This window comes from Bison bison, unplaced genomic scaffold (assembly GCF_000754665.1).
Source record: "Bison bison bison isolate TAMUID 2011002044 unplaced genomic scaffold, Bison_UMD1.0 scf7180017864135, whole genome shotgun sequence".
In the NCBI taxonomy this organism is placed as follows: Eukaryota; Metazoa; Chordata; class Mammalia; order Artiodactyla; family Bovidae; genus Bison; species Bison bison.
The window spans coordinates 6,182,740-6,201,698 of record NW_011494707.1 but is presented as its reverse complement, the minus strand read 5'-3'; the positions used below and the strand labels follow the sequence as shown (position 1 = coordinate 6,201,698).

General features: G+C 41.9%; 1 protein-coding gene across 1 annotated transcript in view; it reads right to left on the bottom strand.

Annotated features, from left to right (window-relative positions):
- The window catches only part of LOC104988533 (chromosome unknown open reading frame, human C16orf45), a 143,356-nt gene extending 136,648 nt beyond the window's left edge, over positions 1-6,708 (bottom strand). Inside the window, exon 1 of the mRNA XM_010839888.1 lies at positions 6,443-6,708. Coding sequence (XP_010838190.1) covers positions 6,443-6,548 — 106 coding nt within the window. The 5' untranslated portion in view covers positions 6,549-6,708. The remainder of the gene's footprint in view (positions 1-6,442) is intronic.
- Positions 6,709-18,959: the final 12,251 nt, after the last annotated feature.

Genomic DNA, 18,959 nt, shown 5'->3' with positions numbered 1-18,959 from the left:
ACGTGAGTCTGAGTGAACTCCGGGAGTTGGTGATGGACAGGGAGGCCTGGCGTGCTGCGATTCATGGGGTCGCAAAGAGTCGGACACGACTGAGCGACTGATCTGATCTGATCTGATCTGATTGAATAAATAAATGAGGATGGGAGAGCAGGTTATGGTTATTTTTCACCTTTTATTTTTATGTTTCAGATGAATTTGAATTTTTATAAAGTGCATGTACTACTTCTGTAACAAGAAAACAGAAATAAGGCCAAATCAAAATAAATGTGAAAAACTACCATTAGCATATTTAATCAAACAGATGAAACACGGACTCTTCCCCAAGAATATATTACATAGATTGCCAGCAATTCATAGCATTTGGTCTCCTCGTTGTTTATTAAACCTAAAACGTTGGCCAGTTTAATAATCTGTTTGCCAGTCAGCACACACCCTTGGATTTTTAAATAACTGTCATCTCTCCTGGGTTTATAGAAAGATTATCATTTGAGCGTTCCACTTCAGTCCAATCTCCTCCTCAGAGCACATTTATTTCCACCTCTATGCCTCTGCCAATTCTGTTATCTCTCCTGGCATCTCCTACCCGCTGTGCCACCCTCCCCCCCAATTCCCCTGTTCAAAATCTTGATCGTCCTTTAAGGCACACTCAAATCTTTCAAGAATTGGCCACAACCGTGCTTTTAAAAAGCACTACACTTTGTCAAAAGGCACCTTGTCTCTGTGTCTCCCTCAATTAATTACAGTTGGTTGAAAGCAAAATTTTTATGTACCTAACCACACTGACATGTCACTACGCATTTTCCAACTGAGTAAAAAAAAAAAAAAAACTACTCACTTCTAGCGGGAATATGCTGTCAAAGGTGGATAGGAGCAATTTAGACTCTTTCTCAAAGGAGAAAATACTAGGTGATTTCCAAGGGTGTGAAAGCCATTTCCTACATCTTCCAGTGAGGAAGACGGCGGTATCTACACAACCATCACCTGGAATTTACAAAGAAAAGGACGCAAGGAAAAACAGACCAGCAGGCTGGAATCGTCTCCACCAGTGCTGACGGGTGCCAGTCACTGAAATCCCATTATGACAGACGGGCTGCTGATTGTGTGCCAAGCACTGTGTTAAATGCATTACACACAGTATCTCATTTAATCCCCCCAACAGCCTAAAGTGGTCCCTATTATCCTGTTGGATGAAGTCATTCAGCGTATGTGACTATCAGATGACTCTCTAGCTAGACAGAGTAACCAGAGGCTCTTTACCCATCTCCTGTCCTTAAAAAAAAAAATCAACAACCTCATATATGTAGATGATACCATCCTTATGGCAGAAAGCAAACAGGAACTAGAGTCTCTTAATGAAGGTGAAAGAGTGAAAAAGCTGGCTTAAAACTCAACATTCAAAAGACATCCAGTCCCATCACTTCATGGCAAATGGGAAAAAATGAAAACAGTGACAGACTTTATTTTCTTGGGCTCCAAAACCACTGCAGACTCTGACTGCAGCCATGAAATTAAAAGAAACTTGCTCCTTGGAAGAAAAGCTACGACAAACATAGACATGTAACAGCATATTGAAAAGCAGAGACATCACTTTGCTGACATAGGTCCGTCTAGTCAAAGCTATGGTTTTTCCAGGAGTAATGCACGGATGTGAGAGTTAGACCATAAAGAAGGCTAAGCACCAAAGAATGGATACTTTCGAACTGTGGTGCTGCAGAAGACTCTTAAGAGTCCCTTGGACAGCAAGATCAAACCAGTCAATGGTAAAGGAAATCAATCCTGAATATTCATTGGAGGGACTGATGCTTAAGTTGAAGCTCCAAAACTTTGGCCACCTGATGCGAAGAGCTGACTTATTGGAAAAGACCCTGATGCTGGGAAGGATTGAGGGCATGAGAAGGGGAGACAGAGGATGAGAAGGTTGGATGGCATTACTGACTCAATTGACATGAGTTTAAGCAAACTCCAAGAGATAGTGAAGGACAGGGAAGCCAGAGGTATTGCAGTCCTTGGGGTCGAAAAGAGCTGGACATGACTCAGCAACTGAACAAGTGTATATATATGACTTTGGTGATGGCTCAGTGGTAAAGAATCCACCTGCCAATGCAGGAGACATACCTTCGATCCCTGGGTTGGGAAGATCCCCTGGAGAAGGAAATGGCAATCCACTATAGTATCCCTGCCTGGAAAATTCCACGGACACAGGAGCCTGGTGGACTGCAGTCCACGGGGTTGCAAAGAGTCAGACATGACTAAAGCGACTGAACACGAGTGTATATATGTCAATTCCAATCTCCCAATTCATCCCATCCCCCCCTTCTCCCCTTGTGTCCACATGTCTGTATTCCTGCCCTGCAAATATGTTCATCTGTACCCTTTTACTAGATTTCATATATATGTGAATATATTTTTCTCTAACTGGTTTTGCTCTGTATGACAGACTCTAGTTCTGTCCACATCACTACAAATGACACAATTTCATTCCTTTTTTATAGCTGAGTAATATTCCATTGTAGATATGTACTATATCTTATCTTATGCAGCACTATTTACAATAGCCAGGACATGGAAGCAACCTAAATGTCTATTGACAGATGAATGTATAAAGAAGATGCAGTACATATGTACAATGGAATATTACTCAGTCCTCTTCTAGCCTCAAAATGTTCACTCTGCCCACTGTTCTCGTTCGAGGAGCCAGTTCAAGGATGTGGCTTTGAGACAGTAGGGTGTTGTTGGCACCATCTGGACACACGACTGAACCCCATTAAGGCTTCTATATAAACTCTTGAGAATCTGGAAGGTGGGTACAATGATCTACTATTTTGCAGCGCCCAAGACAAATTTCATGTATAAGTTCCCTTGTTATTATACCTGCCCCCTACCAATCTGGAATGGCCGCCTGTTTCTTTGGCCTCCACTTGCCCTCTGTGTAAAGGGCCAGTTTCAGATTTCACCCAGGAAGTTCCCAAGGGTTCAAACCAACACATTTCCATTTTATAGATGAGACAGATGACTCACAGAATGGTTCAGCCATTGTCCCTGGGTGACAAAGGGACAAAGTGTCAGAGCTGGTTTGGATCCATGTCACTTGACTCTTGCTTACTGTACTATACATATCTTCTACCGAAAAACTATAGCTTACAGTACCAATGGGCTTCCTCTAGGGCTCAGTGGTAAAGAACCCACCTGCCAATGCAGGGGACGTGGGGTTGGATCCCTGGGTCAGGAAGATCTCCTGGAGGAGGGCATGGCAACCTACTTCAATATCCTTGCCTGGGAAATCACATGGACAGAGGGGCCTGGAGGGCTACAGTCCATGGGGTCGCAAAGAGTCGGACACGACTTAGCGACTGAACAACCACAACAACCAACAGTAAAGACAACAATTAATACAGCCCTAACTGAAAATGACCAGTCTTGCAATTTTTTCCATCCTTTTTCAAGTTCTTTTAAGTAACACCTACACCAAAGCAGGAGACGTAAGAGACACAGGTTCAATTCCTGGGTCGGGAAGATCCCCTGGAGTAGGGCATGCATGGCAATCCGCTCCAGTACTCTTGCCTAGAGAATCCCATGGACAGAGGATGCTAGACGGCTAGAGTCCACGGGTTCGCAAAGAGTCGGACAGGACTGAAGCGACTTAGCACGCATGCACTCCGTGTTTAACATAAAGTGTTTAAATATGTGTAAAAGTTAAACAGAGCATATCTTCTTTTTAATGGGCCTCTCTTTCTTCTCCAGCATTTCATGCATAACAACGTTGATTTGGCAATTGTTATGCCACAGAATCAATTTTACTAATTTTCACACTTCGTTAATAAATTAATGGAGGCCTCAGATGTTACAGGATGGATGCACAGATCCCTTAGGAGTTGATACAGCATTAAAAAAAAATTAAAAAGCCACTTTAATAATTAAAAAAAAAAGGCCACAGATGAGAGTCTAGAGATCAAAACCTGCAAACAATCCCAAATTTAAGATTCAAAAGTGAAAATCTGGATCAGTGCTTTAAGAAGCTTTTGGATTTGACTAAGTTAGAATGGAAAAAAAATGATTTGGGGATCAACACCAAAAGCAGATCAGAAACTGTGGTCCTGCATTTGAATGAGAAAAGAGTCAGAATCTTCAACGGTTTGGAAGAGAGAGGATGAGAAAGTCTTTTGGCCAAGCCTTTAACAGTTTGCAGTCTAAGACTGAGAAGTACAAAAATTTCAGGAGTGAAAATGCTACCAAGTTTCCATTGTAATTTTCCCGTATGTTTGAAACTTTTCCTAATAAAATGGTGAGAAAGTAAAAAACCATAAGAGAATTATCAAGGACCTGGCCAACACTGTAATTTTAGTTCACAGTGTTGCTTTATATAATTCTTTGCAAAGGATAGAAGCAGGTTCTTACCACAGATGTAGTAATAAAATAATGGAAGCAGCTAATATATTTTGCACTTACCTTGAACTCTATATCATCTTACTGAATGGTCACAATTAAGCTACAAGGTAGATTCTATTAGCATCGCCATTTCAGAGAAGGGAGGCAGAGAGAGGCTTAAAAGATGTGACTAGTCACAAATTCAGTCATATAGCCAGCAAAGGAGCAGAGCCAGGATTCAAACCCAGGGCTTCTTTTCTGCACAGATCCAAATTTTCTTTCAAGGCCACCATAACCAACAGGCTGCCACATACTTCTAAAAGCACCAAATGTGGGACTTCCCTGGTGGTCCAGTGGTTAAGACTCTGAGCTTCCAATGCAGGGGGCATAGGTTTGATCCCTGGTCTGGGAACTAAGAGCCTGCATGCCACTGGCCTAGGCTAGGGTGGGGGTGGAGGGCAAAAAAAAAAAAAGAAAGAAAAATCACCGAATGTGCTCTGAGACTCTCAACAGATTTACAAAGCTTTCAGGAAACCTGATAGCAAAATACCTTCATGTAAAAAGCAGAGAGGGGCTCAGGGGCCTAACAAACCTGAGTTCAAATCTTGACTCTGCCACTTAAATCCCATTACCTAAGCAAGCCCCAGTTTTTCCCTCTGTGCAAGGGGAGTCATAAGTCATAATATTCCTCTTAAGGAGGCTGTTACAGGGATTGAATGAGAGGATAGATTTAAAGTTCTTAGCACAGGCAAGACCTAATACATGGCAATCCATCAACAAAAGGCAGCCATTGTGGGTATTATGTGGAGCTTGCAGGGAGACCAGAGACCCTCAGCTCTGCTGTTATGCTAAAGTACCAAAGCCACAGGGTTTTGAAAGGATGAAACCAGAGGAAGAACCCAGATTTTTAAAAGAAGAAAGAAAAGAAGAGAGGCTGGACACTCTCCCAGTTTCAGGTGGAGAACTATGACATTGGTTGTGATTTCTATTTGAACCCATGAAAACCAAAGTACAGTTGAGCCATTCTAAAAAGATCTTCTAAATCTGTAATTTACAGCTATGGAGAAAGCACACACACAAACACACACACACACACACACACACACACACACACACACACACAGTCTTCTACCAGGTGAAGACAGGAAAAGAGCATATTCACAATATTTTGATCCAACACTGCTCAGCGCCACGGCAGCAAGCCGAGGGTCCTTGAGAAGGGCGAGAGGGCCTTTCCCAGCCCGAAGGATGAAGTACAAGGGCAGGGACACCATGAAGCGCCCCGGATTTGCGGGGAGGGCTAGTGACCCTAGGGCCCCTGCAGGTGCCTCTATACTTTAAGGGCAGGAGTTTCAACTACAGCATCCTATTCATTAAACACAAAAATCCTTAGTTTATTTGTTAATGCTGTTGACCCCAAAATACCGTAGAGAAAAGCAGCAAATATTTACAATCGGTCCGTTTCCGAACTGCCTTCTAGGACTGCACCCAAAGCAGAAAGATTCTGAGTCCAGAGAAAAAGGGGAAGGGCGTGCACAGGGTTAACCCTCCCCTAACCCTTTCCCTCCCACTCGCGACCCTGGAGAAAGCGGGGGAAAGAAACGCTGGGAATTTCAGGTGTGCCCTGAACCTCGCGCCGACGGAGAAGCAAAAGCAGAAACCCAGCGGACACTCCCCCCTCTCCGGGTTCGTGGGCGCTTTCCAGGATGGTCCAAGGCTCCAGCCCGCCTTAGCGCATCCCGGGTGGAGAAAAGACCTTCCTCGCTCGGCTGGTGGCAAAGACCCTACTTTCCAAAACCAGCTGCGAGCTTGGATCCGGTGACTCCCGCGTCCACCCCACGCTCCCGGCTCAGCTGCCTGGAGATTTCCGAGCCTCCCGGAGAAACCCAGTCCGGAGGGTCCCCCTTTTGTTCGCGGGAGAGAGCGTCGCAGCGCTGCGCATTCCCGCTCCAGCGACTGAAGCCCCGCTGCGGGGGCGCTCCCCTCGGTCCGCTCCGTACCAACCCGGCGCTCCTGCGACCACCGGCTCCGGCGCACCGATCCCCAACTGTCCCACCCACCCCGCCCGAGTACTCACTTCTCCCCAGTCCCTCCGCTTTCCACGCCGTCTCCTCCACCGCCCCATAGCGCCTCAGAGGCTTCTCCGCTTCCAGATGGACGGACAAAGATTGCTTCAACTCCATCGCTGATCCCCGCGGGCAGGTCGACCGGTCTCCCTCTACTCCATCCCTGCCGCGGGCTGCAGGGAGGGAGGCGGCTCCAGCCAGCAGCGTTTTAAGGGGCCGGGCGCTCGTGACGCGGTTCCATCTCTTCCGCCGCCAGAGCCGGGGAGCGCCGACTGGTACCCGGGGAGGGTGGAGGGAGGGGCGTGGAAAGGATGAGGGCGCATGAGCAGTGGAGGCTTGGGAGGGGAGCTTGGGGGCTGGGTAGACAGAAAAGGGGGCAGATAATAACTCGAAGAACAACAAAAACAACAACTAAAATAGAACCAACCTAAAGGAAGTAAAAACAAGGCAGCAGCCCCCTACTGGAGCAGGTGGTGATGCTTTGCATGGGGCTGGCGCTGCGAGTGGCTTGTGGTATGTCAGCGTGCTGCTAGGCTTTGAGTGGGATTTGTGAGAGCACTTCTGTCTGTGGGCGATGGATCCATCTTTGTGGCGAGTGCGCGGAAGCGTGAGTGTGGACCTGGATCTGTGTGTTCTGTGCCTGTGAGAACCTCTGTAGTTTGCATTTATGTGCATTTTGAATTTGAATGTTAAATGGGACAGTCTTCTCTCCCAGTGCCTGTGTCCACCCTGCAGGTGTTTGCGTGAACTTGAGAGGCATAAAAATATTTTGGACATCAGTATAACAAAGCTATTTAGAACATGAGTCTTTACTGCCCAGAAACCCAGGGGTTGATATTAGCATGGCAGCATTAAAAGTACAAAGTAAAATCCACAGCTAGATGGATTTTTTAAATAGTAATATTTATTGAATGATGGCTAAGGGCTGAACACTCCCCAATAACTCTGTGAAACAGATACTGTTTTGTTAGCTTTGTTTTATAGAGGATGAAACTGAGCTGCAGAAAGATTAATTTAGTTGCCCAAATTCCCACACTTACCAAGTGGTCTGGTCAGCACTTGAATCTAGACTTAGCCCCTTTATTGTCCTGACCTTCTTAACTGCACAGGTATGTAGCTTTGTATGGGGAAGAGGGAAGACCTATAGGACACAGGTTGATTATCTATTGTTTGTTCTTATTTTTAAGATGTAATAGGGGATGATTTTCGGGATCCACATGGCTCATGGAGGAATGAAAAGGCCCAGCCTTTTAAGAAAATGATTTATCAACTGGTAACAAGAGTCATTAAAAATTTATAATCAATGAAAGAACTTCTAAATAGCTCATGAGAGAAAAAGGAAATAACAATAAAAATCATAAAATATTTAGACCTGGATGAGCATGAGAATATCGCATATCAAAACTTGTAAGTTTTGATGTAAGTAAATGTATAGCCTTAAATGCATGCATTTAAAAATGTAAGACTAAAAATAAATGGGTTAGGATGAATAGGTAAGCAAAACATGGCCTTTCCATACAGTGGAATACTATTCAGCCTTTAAAAAGGAAAGGAATTCTGTAATAGGCTACAACATGGATGAAACTTGAGGATATAATGCTAAGTGAAATAAGCCAGTCAAAAAAAGAAAAGCACTGTATGATTCCATTTATGTGAGGTGCCTAGAGTAGTCTAAATCATGGGAACAGAAAGGAGAATAGAGGTTGCCAGAGGCTGGGAGGAGGGAAGAATGGGGTGTTTTATTTACTGGGTATAGATTTGCAGTATTACAGATGAAAAGAGTTATAAATTAAATTTAAAAGAATGGGGGTGATGCACAACAATGTGAAAATAGTTAATACCACTGACTTTATATGTTTAAAACTGGTTGAACTGGTTTTAAAAAATGGTTAAATGTTAGATGTGCATCGACAGATGAATGGATAAAGAAGTTGTGGTACATATACACAATGGAATATTATTCAGCCATAAAAAGGAATGCATTTGAGTCAGTTCTAATGGTGTGGATGAACCTAAAACCTAATACAGAGTGAAGTGAGTCGGAAAGAGAAAGATAAATATCATATTCTAAAGCATATATATGGAACCCAGAAAAATGGTACTGAAGAATTTATTTACGGGGCAGCAATGGAGAAACAGACATAGGGAATAGACATGGACATGGGGAGAAGGGAGGAGAGGGTGAGGTGTATGGAAAGAGTAATGTGGAAACTTGCATTCAGTTCAGTTCAGTCACTCAGTCGTGTCCAACTCTTTGCGACCCCATGAATCACAGCACGCCAGGCCCCCATGTCCATCACCAACTCCCGGCGTTCATCCAAACTCTTGTCCATCGAGTCAGTGATGCCATCCAGCCATCTCATCCTCTGTCGTCTCCTTTTCCTCCTGTCCCCAATCCCTCCCAGCATCAGAGTCTTTTCCAATGAGTCAACTCTTCACATGAGGTGGCCAAAGTACTGGAGTTTCAGCTTTAGCATCATTCCTTCCAAAGAACACCCAGGACTAATCTCCTTTAGAATGGAAACTTGCATTACCATATGTAAAATAGATAGCCAACAGGAGTTTGCTATGTGGCTCAGGAAACTCAAACAAGGGCTCTGTATCAACCTAGAGGGGTGGGATGGGGAGGGATGTGGGAGGGAGGTTCAAAAGGGAGGGGATATATGTACACCTATGGCTGATTCATGTTGAGGTTTGACAGAAAACAAAATTCTGTAAAGCAATTATCCTTCAATAAAATAAAATAAATTTTTTTAAATGGTTAAATGTTAAACTGAAAAGACTGTAAGAAAAAAGAACAAATAAAACCTAAGTAGAGTAGAAAAAATAATAATGATAAAAACATAAATTAAGGAAGTATTACTTTGGTGCGAAAGTAATTGTAGTTTTGCATTGTTGAATTTCACTGTTTGATATTGGAAAACATTCTTAAATAAATGTGGTTCTATTATACATTATTTTAATGTGCATTTCTAGTTTTATTTTTTTTTTTGCTAATGACTTATTACCTGTCTATTTTATATTTATTTTAGACTAGGGAAATGATGTTAGACACAAAGCAGACTGGAGCGATTTTCTTATTCAAGTTCAAAATGGGTCATACGTAAAGCAATGGAGACAAGTCGCAACATCAGTAACACATTTGGCCCAGGAATGGCTAAGGTACAGTGCTATGGTGGTTCAAGTTTTGCAAAAGAGACAAGAGCCTTGAAGATGAGGAGTGCAGTGACTGGCCCTCGGAAGTTCCAGTGACCAACTGAGAGGATCATCAAAGCTCATCCTCTTACAACTACAAGAGAAATTGCTGAAGAACGCAACGTGGACCATTCTATGGTCTTTTGGCATTTGGAGCAAATTGGAAAGGTGAAACAACTCAAGTGGGTGCCTCATGAGCTGACCTCAAATTTAAAAAAATCGTTTTGAAGTGTTGTCTTTTCTTATTCTACATAACAACAATAAACCATTTCTTGATCAGATTGGACGTGCAGCGAAAAGTGAATTTTATACAACAACCAGCAATGACCAGCTCAGTGGTTGGACCAAGAAGAAGCTCCAAAGCACTCCTCAAAGCCAAACACACCAAAAAAAGGTCATGGTCACTGTTTGGTGGTCTGCTGCCCGTCTGATCCACTGCAGCTTTCTGAATCCCAGTGAAACGATTACATGTGAGGAATATGCTCAGCAAATTGATGAGATGCACCCAAAACTGCAACATCTGCAGCTGACATCAGTCCACAGAAAGGGCCCAATTCTTCCCCATGACAATGCCCGACCACACATCACACTACCAACGCTTCAAAAGTTGAACAAATTGGGCTATAAAGTGTTGCCTCATCCGTCGTATTCACCTGAGGCCTTGCAAACCAACTGCAACTTCTTCAACCATCTCAACAACTTTTAGCAGGGAAAATGCTTCCACAACCAACCAGAGGCAGAAAATGTTTTCCAAGAGTTCTTCGAATCCCAAAGCACAGATTTTTATGCTACAGGAATGGACAAATTTATTTCTCATTGGCAAAAATGTGTTGATTGTAATGATATCCATTTTGATTAATAAAGACGTGTTTGAGCCTAGTTATAATGATTTAAAATTCACCATCCAAAACCACAATTACTTTTGTACCAACCTAGTAGAAAATCAAGGAGTAGTAGAGAGGATGTCTAACTGAAAAGCTGATTCCTTTGGGGGAAAGAACTATTAAAGAAGGTAAACCATCTGAGACTCATCAAACAAAGCACTCATGAGTAATAAGAAGAAAAGAGAGGTATAATGTGAATACAGGGAGATTTTGAAAACTTAGTGGAAATGGGTGATTCTCAGGTATTCCCCAGCAGTCCAGTGGTTAGGACTCCATGGATTCACTGCTGAGGGCCGGGCTTCAGCCCCTGCTCAGGGAACTAAGATCCCACATTCCGTGGGGCAACTCAGCCCATGTGCCTGGGCGCCACGACTAGAGAGCCCGTGCATGGCAATGAAAGATCCACGTGAAACAACTAAGGCCCGACACAGTCCAATAAATTCTCTCTCAAAAAGTAAACCATCAAAGTGCAGTTAGGAAATAAAATGCAAACCGATAACCACTGATAACCGATAACCTGAATTGTTAATGTAGAAATTAATTTTTCTCCTCAGTCCCACAAAGGCAACAGGATCAAATAATTTACTGGTGAGTTTTACCAAATAACAGGTCATCTTTATTTTATAAAAATTGTTTCAGAGCTCATCTTATGAGGACAGTATGACCTTGATATTAAAGCCAGATTAAATGCTACGCTAAAAAATCCCAAAGTGATCTCACCTAGCTACAAGAATTCTAAGTAAAATACATCATGAACAAATAGGGTTTATTCCCAAAATGGAGTAATGACCTGATAGAAAAGATCTATTGATATGATATATCATATTAACAGATCAAAGGAGAAAGCTGTTTGATCATCTGAATGAATATAGGAAAAGTATCTGAAAAATTAGCAGTCACATGCTTGTTCTTATGCTTAGCAAATGAAGAATAGAAGACCATTTCCTTAAGTTTCTAAAAAATAATTATCATAAATTAATAGCAACCATCACAATTACTGTTGAACCCCTAATAGCATCCTTATTAAGGTCAGGGGCAAAAGAAGGATGCTGATAATCCCCACTTCTGAGAGGTCCTAACTTGGCACAAAATAAGAAAATAAATGAGGTATAAGAACTGAAACAGGAAACAAAGCTGCTTTTTCAGACAGTATAATTATCTATATAAAAACCCAAGCAAATCCACAAATAAGCTATTAAAATGAATAACAACAGGTTTGGGGGACTCAGGACAAACATGAAAGCATAGTCGTTTTCTGTAATTATTAATCAACCTTAAAATATAATCATAATGCCAAAAAAATCATTGAGAAGAAAATTACTATTTCATGTCACCAGGGACAATTAATTAACTTTTTATCCGGTACCATTAAGCAAAATAAAAATGAACTGAAAAGAAATGAAGAGATAGGTATGCCATGTTCAAGGTTACAAAAGATTAGGTATCAAAGAGATAACAATTCTCTTCTGTGCCATTCCGTTGAAATCTCAACAGGGAATAGGATTTTAAAATAAACTTTGACTTCTAGATTGGCTACAATGCCCTAGGAACAATATAATAGAAAGCAACTTTTATTTTAATCCTTATCACTTCGTAATTGTGGCCCCATCCTTTTCTGGCCATCTTTGTTAATAAATATCACAGTGTAAAAAATAAAACATAAAGTTTGACAAGCTGACCCTAAAATTATGTGAAAAAATGAAGGGCGAAGAATAGGCAAGGCAATGGCAAAGAACATAAGACAGGGAGCACTTAATTCCCAGGTAGTTAAACCTTTTTAAAAAAAAAATAATTTACTTGTTTGGCTATGCCCGGTCTCCATTGCTGCACTCAGGCTTGCTCTAGTTGCGGTGAGCAGGGGCTACTCTCTAATAGCACTGTCTGGGCTTCTCTTGTTGCGGAGCACGGGGTAGGTGGTTGTGGTGCACAGGCTGAGTTGCCCTGTGTCATGCGGGATCTTCCCGGACCAGTGATTGAACCCATGTTCCCTGCATTGGCAGGCAGATTCTTAACCACTGAACCATCAGGGAAGTCCCAGTTAAACTTAAATTATTGTCTTAAGGCCTAAGAAGAAAATTGAGAGCCCCCATTTGGACCCACACGTATTTGGAAAGTTGATATATGACAGAGGAGGCATTACAAATCAGTACAAAAAGGATGAACTATTCAATAAACGGTGCTGAGATATTTGCCTACGCAAACGGAAAACTAAAATAAATATCACACCTTTATGATTCCTATCACATTTCTTCCCTGGTGGCTCAGATTGTAAAGAATCTGCCTGCAATGCAGGAGATCTGGGTAGGATCCCTGGGTGGGGAAGATCCCCTGGAGAAGGAAATGGCAGCCCACTCCAGTATTCTTGCATGGGGAATCCCATGGACAGAGGAGCCTGGCGGAATACTGTCCATGGGGTCACAAAGAGTCAAACACGTCTGAGCGATTAACACTTTCATATTTCCCATCATACATACACACACAGAAATTCCAGGTTGATTAAAGACCTAAATGAGAAAAGCAAAATTTTTTTAAATTTATAATGTAGAATACCTTGATTGTTTTGCAACGGAAGAATATATTAAGACTCCCCCCCCCAAAAAAAAACACAAACCTTAAAGAAAAATATTAATAATTTGACTATGTTAAAAGTTTTTGAGGTGAAATTCACAAAACATAAAATGAACCATTTTAAAGCAACCAAGTCCAGTTATTATACCTTCACAATGTGGTATAACCACCACCTCTGTCTAGTTATAAAACAGCACATGGCCTTGAAGGAAACCACCATGTCCTTTAAGCAGCTTCCCCACTTTCCCCACTCCCTTCAGTCTCTGAAAGTACCAGTCCTTTCTTTTTGCATGAACTTTCTTTTTCTGGGTATTTCACATAGCATCACACGTGTGACCTTTTGTATCTGGCTTCTTTTACTTATCCTGCTACTTTTGAGGTTCATCCAAGTTGTAGTCAGTATCAGTGCTTCACTCCTTTTCATGGCTGAATAATATACCATTGTGTGAATGTATCTTAATTTGTTTATCCATTCATCCATTGATGGATGTTTGGGTTTTTCCACCTTTTGGCTACTGTGAACAGTATCCATATGAACATTTGTGTACAAGTATCTGTTTTCAATTCTTTGGGGTATATACTGAAGAGTGGAATTGCTGTGCCATGTGGTAAATTGCATGTTTAACTTGTTAAGTACCCTTCAAACTGTTTGCCATGGTGGTTGAACTCTTTTACATTCCCACCAACAATGTATGAGGGATCCTACATCTCCACATTCTCACTAACACCTTTATATTTTGTTTCTGAGATTATAGCCACAACAGTGGGAAAGGTCAAACTGCTGCTGCTGCTGCTAAGTCGCTTCAGTCGTGTCCGACGCTGTGCGACCCCATAGACGGCAGCCCACCAGGCTCCCCGTCCCTGGGATTCTCCAGGCAAGAACACTGGAATGGGTTGCCATTGCCTTCTCCAATGCATGAAAGTGAAAACTGAAAGGGAAGTCTCTTAGTCGTGTCCAACTCTTCACGACCCCATGGACTGCAGCCCACCAGGCTCCTCCATCCATGGGATTTGCCAGGCAACAGTACTGGAGTGGGGTGCCAGCTCCTTCTCCGAAAGGTCAACCACTTTGACCTAACTACTACCAACAAAATGGATGAATCTTACAGGCTTAACATTAAAAAAAAGAAGTCAGATGCAGAAGAATTCATACTAAATGATTCCATTCCTATAAAGTTCAGAAACAGGTGAAATTTATCTACAGTGATAAATGTCACAATAGTGCTTACTTTTGGGGTGGTACTGAATGGGAAACTAAATGAGGGGGAGCTTATTGAAACGTTAGAAATGTATCATCTGGTTGATGATGTACTGTGATGTGTGTATGAATACATAGACTTGGGGGAGGGTGAGGAAGAGATGACATTTAAGATATATGCCCTTTACTGTGTGAAAATTATAACTTAATACAAAAAACTAAATAAAAGTTTTGGGGAACTTTGTCATGTTATGCTCTTTACTCTTCTGTAGGTTGAAATAGTTCATAATTTTTTAAAAAACAGCAAGAAGAAAAGAAAAGCTAGCCAGACCTATTGGACTCAATAATTCAACCCCTGAGAATCTAACCTAAGAAATATATGATTTTTCCAGTAGTCATGTATGGTTGTGAGAGTTGGACCATAAAGAAAGCTGAGTACTGAAGAATGGATGCTTTTGAACTGTGGTGTTGAAGAAGACTCTTGAGAGTCTCTTGGACTGAAAGGAGATCAAACCAGTCAATCCTAAAGGAAATCAACCCCGAATCCTCATTGGAAGGACTGATGCTGAGGTTGAAGCTCCAATACTTTGGCCACCTGATGCAAAGAGCCAGCTCTTTGGAAAAGACCCTGATGCTGGGAAAGATTGAAGGCAGGAGGAGAAGGAGATGACAGAGAATGAGACGGTTGGATGGCATCACCGACTCAATGGACATGAGTTTGAGCAAGCTCTGGGAGATGATGAAGGACAGGGAAGCCTGGCGTGCTGCAGTCCATGAGGTCACAAAGAGTATGAAACGACTGAGTGACTGAACAACAACAGCAACAAAAAATACTTACCAATAAGATATTTCTTACAATTTATGTAAAATGTGGGAAAACTAGGAGAAGTCTAATATCCTACAAAAGGGCATGGCTAAATAAATTATGGAATGCCTGCAATGGAACATGGTATACCTTAAAAAATGATCTTCACAGAGAGTTTGAAATGTCATGGCAAAAAACCATTATAACACAATGTTAATCAGAGCATCAGAGGAAAAGTAGAATACAAATTGTAGTAGAAAAGATACACTGTTATTCTTGATCCTTGGTTAAGGCTAAGTGTGCACTGTGATCTTGATCATACTAGTATTTCATAAAAATGGTAGAAATAAAATGAAACAAATGCTTTGATCCCAGTTTTTTAATGTGTTCATATACACATGTATCCAATAAAACACTGAAATGACATATGCTAAATTGTTGATACTACCTATGAACATCCAGGTAATAAATAATGTTTTCTTTGAATTCTCCAATATCCCTACAAGATATATGTATTACTTTTATAATCAGGGGGAAAAATCAATATGTTTCTAATTCATGAAAAATAAAAAGACAAGGAATAAATGCATGAAAATGTTAACAGGGGTTGTTTCTAAGAGTTGAGATTTGTGGGAGATGTCTTCCTTCTTAATTTTTTGAATTTTCCAACAACCATACACTTAGTTAGTGTATAGGCAGTTGGAAAATTCAGAAAACTCATACTGTGCATTTTGTCATTCAAAAAGGAATAAATTCCATTCCTAAGACTGTGTGAGTAATGCAGTTCTGTAATCTTAGAGGACAAAACCATTTGTGCCACAGCGGTGCCTAGAAGCCTGTCTGTTTGCATTAGTTCAGGGTGATAATGCTTCAAGTTCAATAACTGGCTGAAGTAACCATCTGCATGGAATTAAGTGGCTATTCCAGCCCTGGCTTCTCATCCTGGCTCTGTGCCTTGCTCTGCTGGGAATGCCAAAGACTCAGAGGGATGCTAGATGATTACAAAGAGCCAGGGCAGCAGGGCCAATGCAGCACACTTTTACGACTGTCATTTAGGTTGATTGAAAGAGAAAATAATGCAATATCATCTTGATAATTTGATACTTTATCCAGCATGTTGACAGTTTCAAATGTTCATGACACTGAGCTTATCAGAATAGCATGGTTTTCAAAAATACAGGCTTTGAAATCTGGAGGATCTCAGTTCAAGCCCTGGCTCAGCCACCTGCCAGCTGTGTGATCCTGTGTGACATGTCACAATCTCTCTAAGCTTCATTTTCTTCATCTTTAAAATTCTAATGACATTATCTAACCCATGATATTGTTGTGATGATAGTACAACGTGGTTGTTATTGTTATTATTATTGCATTGTGCTGGCTGATGTTTTGAGCCCTGATATCTTGCTGCTGCTGCTGCTGCTAAGTCGCTTCAATCGTGTCCGACTCTGTGTGACCCCATAGACGGCAGCCCACCAGGCTCCCCCGTCCCTGGGATTCTCCAGGCAAGAACACTGGAGTGGGTTGCCATTTCCTTCTCCAATGCATGAAAGTGAAAAGTGAAAGTCAAGTCGCTCAGTTGTGTCCGACTCTTCACGACCCCATGGACTGCAGCCTACCAGGCCCCTCCATCCATGGGATTTTCCAGGCAAGAGTACTGGAGTGGGGTGCCATTGCCTTCTCCGCCTGATATCTTGGGTATTTACCAGATGAAGTGTCCAAGCCCAAAGCAGAAACCTATCAACATGACACTTGAGTGGAGAAACTGGAACCCTCATATGTTGTTGGTGGGTATGTACAATGGTGCAGCCACTTTGGAAGACAGTCTGGCAGTTTCTCGAAAGGGTGAACACAGTTACCACATGACCCAGCAATTCCACTCCTGAATATAGACCCATGAGAAGTGAAAGATACATCCACACAAAAACTTGTTGGAGGGCTTTCCTGGTGGTCCAGTGGTAAAGAATCCATCTGTCAGTGTAGGAGACACAGGTTCGATCCCTGATTAGGGAAGATCTCCCATATGCTAAGCCCATGAGCCGCAACAACTGAGCCTGTGCTCTAGAGCCCAGGAGCCACGACTCAGCCCATGAGTCACGACCACTGAAGCCAGTGCACCTAGAGTCCGAGCTTCTCAATGAGAGAAGCCCCTGCAATGAGAGCCCATGCACCGCAGCTGGAGAGTAGCCCCCGCTTGCCACAACTAGAAAAAAGCCTGCAAAGCAATGAAGACCCAGCACAGCCAAAAGTAAATGAATGAATAAAATTATTTTTTTAAAAACTTTTTGAACAAATGTTCACAGCAGCATTATTTACAATACCCCCAAAACAGTGAAAACAACCCAAATGTCCATCAACTGATGAATGATCAGTAAAATGTGGTATATTCCTGCAGGTGGAATGATATTTGGCAATAAAAAGGGATGAAGCACTGATACATGCTGCAACATGGATAAATCTGGAAAACATTATGCTAAGTGAAGAAAGCAGCCATAATACACCGTAAATTATATAATGCCATTTATATAAGTTGTCTAGAATCTATTCCATGGATGGAGGAGCCTGGTAGGCTGCAGTCCATGGGGTCACTAAGAGTCAGACACGACTAAACGGCTTTACTTTCACATTTCACTTTCATGCATTGGAGAAGGAAATGGCAACCACTCCAGTGTTCTTGCCTGGAGAATCCCAGGGACAGTGGAGCCTGGTGGGCTGCCGTCTATGGGGTCACACAGAGTCGGACACGACTGAAGTGACTTAGCAGCAGAATCTATATCTACAGAGAAAACACTATCCATAGCAAATCTATAGAGAAATAAAGTAGGTTTGTGGTTGCTTAAGGCTGGGGGCAAGGGAGAATAGGTGAAGATAATGACTGCTGAAGAGTACAGGGTTTCTTTGTAGGTGAAAATATTCTAAAACTGTGATGTTGACAGGACTTTCCTAGCAGTCCAGTGGTTAAGATTCTGAGCTTCCAATGCAGGGGGCAAGGGTTCGACTCCCAAGGGTCAGGAAACTATGATTCCACATGCTGCCAAAAATAATTTAAAAAAAGTTTTTTTTAAAATAAACCTTATGGGATGGGGAAATCTGGAAGAAGAATAGGAGCCATCTGGTCTATTCTAAGCCCTGGAAGGTCGAGAGCGTGTTTTACCAAGGATGGCAGCATTTTAAAACAAACATTGCATTATTTCAAAGAAGTTCCACTTTTCACTGCATTCTAGTGTGCTAAGTTGCTTCAGTTGTATCCAACTCTTTGCAGCCCTATGGACTGTAGCCCACCAAGCGCCTCTGTCCATGGGGATTCTCCAGGCCAGAACACTGAAGTGGGTTGCCATGCTCTCCTCCAGGGGTCTTCCCCACTCAGGGATCGAACCCACACATCTTAGTCTCCTGCATTGGGAGGCAGGGGTCTTTACCACTAACACCACCCGGGAAGCCCTCCATTTCTCACACTAAAACACAAAAGTACTCTTGCATAAAAAATAGAAGGGTCTTATTTGCAAGAATTCAGAGAATACATGCTACATGTTTCATATAACTTGTAATACAAATTTACATGTCGTAAGTATATAACTTTTAAGTATATGATTTATTTGAATTTAATAGATATTAATGTATTTTACATTACTGGGGCAAGAGTAAGGAAATTTCTAGAGAGTTTAATTATAAATAACTGGGTTTTTGCATAGTTTTAAAGTAGTTCTACAACTGAAGAGCTATTTCACAACATATAAGACATGTTTTGTAATTTAAAAATGTATCCAGAGTACCTATAGTAAGGGCTACTTGGCAGTCTTCTAGATTAGCTTCAATATGACTTATGGTGGAAGAATAGTGTTTGAGAAAATATTTGAGAAAACAAACCTTGAAGGAAGAGA